The sequence below is a fragment of the Phocoena phocoena genome, chromosome 2 (genome assembly GCF_963924675.1).
Source record: "Phocoena phocoena chromosome 2, mPhoPho1.1, whole genome shotgun sequence".
Taxonomy (NCBI): domain Eukaryota; kingdom Metazoa; phylum Chordata; class Mammalia; order Artiodactyla; family Phocoenidae; genus Phocoena; species Phocoena phocoena.
In genome coordinates this window covers 8,384,643-8,387,897 of record NC_089220.1, presented here as the reverse complement: position 1 = coordinate 8,387,897, position 3,255 = coordinate 8,384,643, and the positions used below count along the sequence as shown (strand labels likewise).

At 52.6% G+C, this 3,255-nt stretch overlaps 1 protein-coding gene across 1 annotated transcript in view; it reads left to right on the top strand.

The window, feature by feature from the left end:
- The first annotated feature begins 667 nt into the window (after nt 1–667).
- The window catches only part of C2H14orf132 (chromosome 2 C14orf132 homolog), a 4,077-nt gene continuing 1,489 nt past the window's right edge, over nt 668–3,255 (top strand). The window contains exon 1 of the mRNA XM_065871628.1: nt 668–824. Coding sequence (XP_065727700.1) covers nt 668–824 — 157 coding nt within the window. The remainder of the gene's footprint in view (nt 825–3,255) is intronic.

Genomic DNA, 3,255 nt, shown 5'->3' with positions numbered 1-3,255 from the left:
AAGGTGTAGGATCTTGAGATGGGAGGACGGTCCAAGGGAGCCCAATATAATGAGCGCAGTCAGACCTCTGACCTCCGGAGCGGTAAGATAACAAATGTGTGTCATTCTAAGCCGCTGAGTTTGTGACAATTTATTATAGCAGCCACAGGAAACTAACACAGGGCATTACCTACCCACAGGGAAGCAGAGAGCAGGAGGGGGGCGCAAGGGAAGGGCAGCTGCCCCCGTGCAGGTTGGCAGCAGGGCTGTGTCAGCCTGGGGGCTGCTCTCTCCTCCCCCCACCAAAGGCTCTGTCCAGTGCCCCCTTTTCCTCCCCCCAGTGAATTGGATGAAAATGCTCATCGAGCCCACACATGTCGCGAAGAGAGGAGAGGGAAGATGCGCAGGCTTACGTCCAGAGATCCCAACAGGATGGAGAGCGGAGTCGAGGCGGGGGCATCTGTCCAAAAACCCAGTGCCCTGGGGGAGGGAGGAGAGGCTGAGGTGGGCCGATGGGCAGAGGACAACGGGCATGGGATTAATAACGGGGAGGGGGAGTGCAGCAGGGGCGCCAAGGGAGGGGGCTGTGGAACCGGCAGGGGAGGGAGAAGGGCAGCTTCCTGTCTGGCCTGATCTCCACTCTCTGGCATATAGTCCTCCATGAGCTCACCTGAGTGATGCTTTCGCCATGGGTGGGTCAGATGAAGGTTCTGCCGATTTCCCCGAGAGAAGCGTGGTGCCATCTCAGGGCAGCAGGAGGAAAGGGTACCTGCCCGGTGGGGGTGGGGTCAGTGAGGGGCTGCGGGAGAGGCAGAATCAGCCAGCAATGTTGGTCCAAGTTGAGGGTGGGTGTCATTCATCTGTCACTCAACAGGGATTTATCAAGCACGACTGTGCCCCCGACCTGGGCAAGGCTCTCGGAGTTCCACGATGGGAATGAACTCATCTGCTCCCCCTCAGAGCTTCCAGGCCACTGGGGGACGCAGATGGGAACTGCATCTTGGGGTGGGTGCCCCCAAGGAAAGGATGTGGTCTTGGGGGTACTTGGGAGGGAAGGCTGTAGTGGACAGGACCATTGGCTGAGATTCGAAGGATGAGTAGGTTTGATGGGAAAGCTCGGGCCCCTCCCTGCAGGCCAGAGCATCGCTGCCTCTGCTGCCCCCTGAGGACGGATGTGCCTGGTTCAGCTGTAACCCATCTCATCTGCATCACCAGCTGGGGGACAAAAGGAGGTCACAGTTCTCCTATTTAAACTTTCAATTGTATTTTTAATAGAATATACGTTAATTGTCATTCTCATTTGTGTTTGTCATCATATCTCTTTAAGATATACTAAATATGTTAATATACTGTTTACTATAATACACATATAAGAAGGACGCATATATAAATGCAGCCCTGGATGAAGTCTCACAAAGTGAGCTCGCCCCTGTAACCAGCGGCCCCATCGAGGATCTGCACGTGGCCTATCCTCAGCGCCCCCTGTTGGCCTCTTCATGTTATTACAGCCCCAGATTGACAACTGCCGGGTCCCCACCGAACTCAAGGACCAAGCAGTGTTACTGAGGAAATGCCAAGCTCCTCTCAGCACGAGTCTGTCAAAGGCTGCTCTTCTCAGCCCAAGCAGGTGTTCGGAAGCACCCATTGACACAGTCATGGGCATCCTTTAAAAAGACGCCATTGAGATTCAGAGCAGGCCACACGTGGAGCTGCCTGAAAGTAGCCTCTCTGTGTGAATTCTCCGATGGTTCCTGTTCCTTTCAGATATTCTTTCTTTTTACTCCTTCCTTCCCTCCCTCCCCTCTTTCTCCTTCCTTGCTGTCATCCCCACCTGGAGCGTGGCCCTCACCTGTCTGGCTCACCACTGTCTGCAGAGTCTAGGACTGAGGCCCCTAATTAATCATCCCTAATACAGGTCAGATGGGCGGCTGCGTGAGGCGGACCCCGCTCTGCTCCCACCATCCCAGGGCAGTGCACATGTGCCCGGCTGGAGCGTGGCCCCTGGGGGTAGTGACTGGTACATCTCCGGGGCCCAGTACTGAGTCTGACCTGGGAGTCGGAGAGGCTGTGGGCAGAACGGGAAGCACCCTGGCTCCACAGTCACACGCACCCGACTCTCAGCCCTGACCCCAACACAGACGAATACAGTGGCCTTGACCTTTGCTTACCCATCTGAAGTGGGGGTACCGTGGTATGCTCCAGCAGGATAGTTGAGTGATTAAATGAGACTATTTTAAAATCTCTAGCACATTCCATGACCGTAGCTGGGCCTCCATGCTGGTAGTAGTAGTAGCTCAATAAATGTGTATTGAAGGAAGGCTTAACTGTTTAGTGCTCATTCGTTCATGTACCATTAAAAAAAACATGTTTATTATGGGCCTCACACTTGACAGAGCCAACCCTGGGGCTTAAGTCGTGTCAGCCTCTGGACGGGTCTGGAAGGGCCTGGATGGCCTGGACATTGGTCTTCTGGACTGTATCCAGGTCCAGGCCCTCCCTTTGAGCAGCCCAATTCACCCCTACCCGCGCATCTGAGTCTCAGGAATAAGGGGCTTTACAAACGCAAAGAGGAAGCCCTGATCCTTGGAGTGCAAACCAGCCGCTTCTTGTACAGCAAAGCAAGGCCTTGGGAATTAGTCACTCTTCTGGGGAGTTTGTCCTTGTGAATTAGAAGCTCTGAAGCATCATACCCGCTGACTGGGAAGCTCTGTATCTGGGTCTGCCTAATAAATAAAAATGCACATGCGGGGCTTCCCTGGTGGTGCAGTGGTTAAGAATCCACCTGCCAATGCAGGAGACGTGGGTTCGACCCCTGGTCCAGGAAGATCCACATGCCATGGAGCAACTAAGCCCATGCGCCACAACTGCTGAGCCCATGTGCCACAACTACTGAAGCCCGCGCACCTAGAGCCCGTGCTCCGCAACAAGAGAAGCCACCACAATGTGAAGCCCGCGCACCGCAAAGAAAAGTAGCCCCCACTCGCCACAACCAGAGAAAGCCTGCGCGCAGCAACGAAGACCCAACACAGCCAAAAATAAAATAAAAAATAAAAAATATAAAAGAAAGGTAAGCAACTGATATTAAAAAAAAAAATGCACGTGCAAGCATGTATGCGTACCCAAACGTATGTACAAGGATGTTTACCAGTACATTGTTTATAATAGGAAAGCATCAACATTCCTAAATCTCCAATTCTAGAGGAATGGTTAAATTATAGCTTGTATTTATGATAGAATATTATACAACTGTAAAACTGTATCTTGATAGGCTTTTTT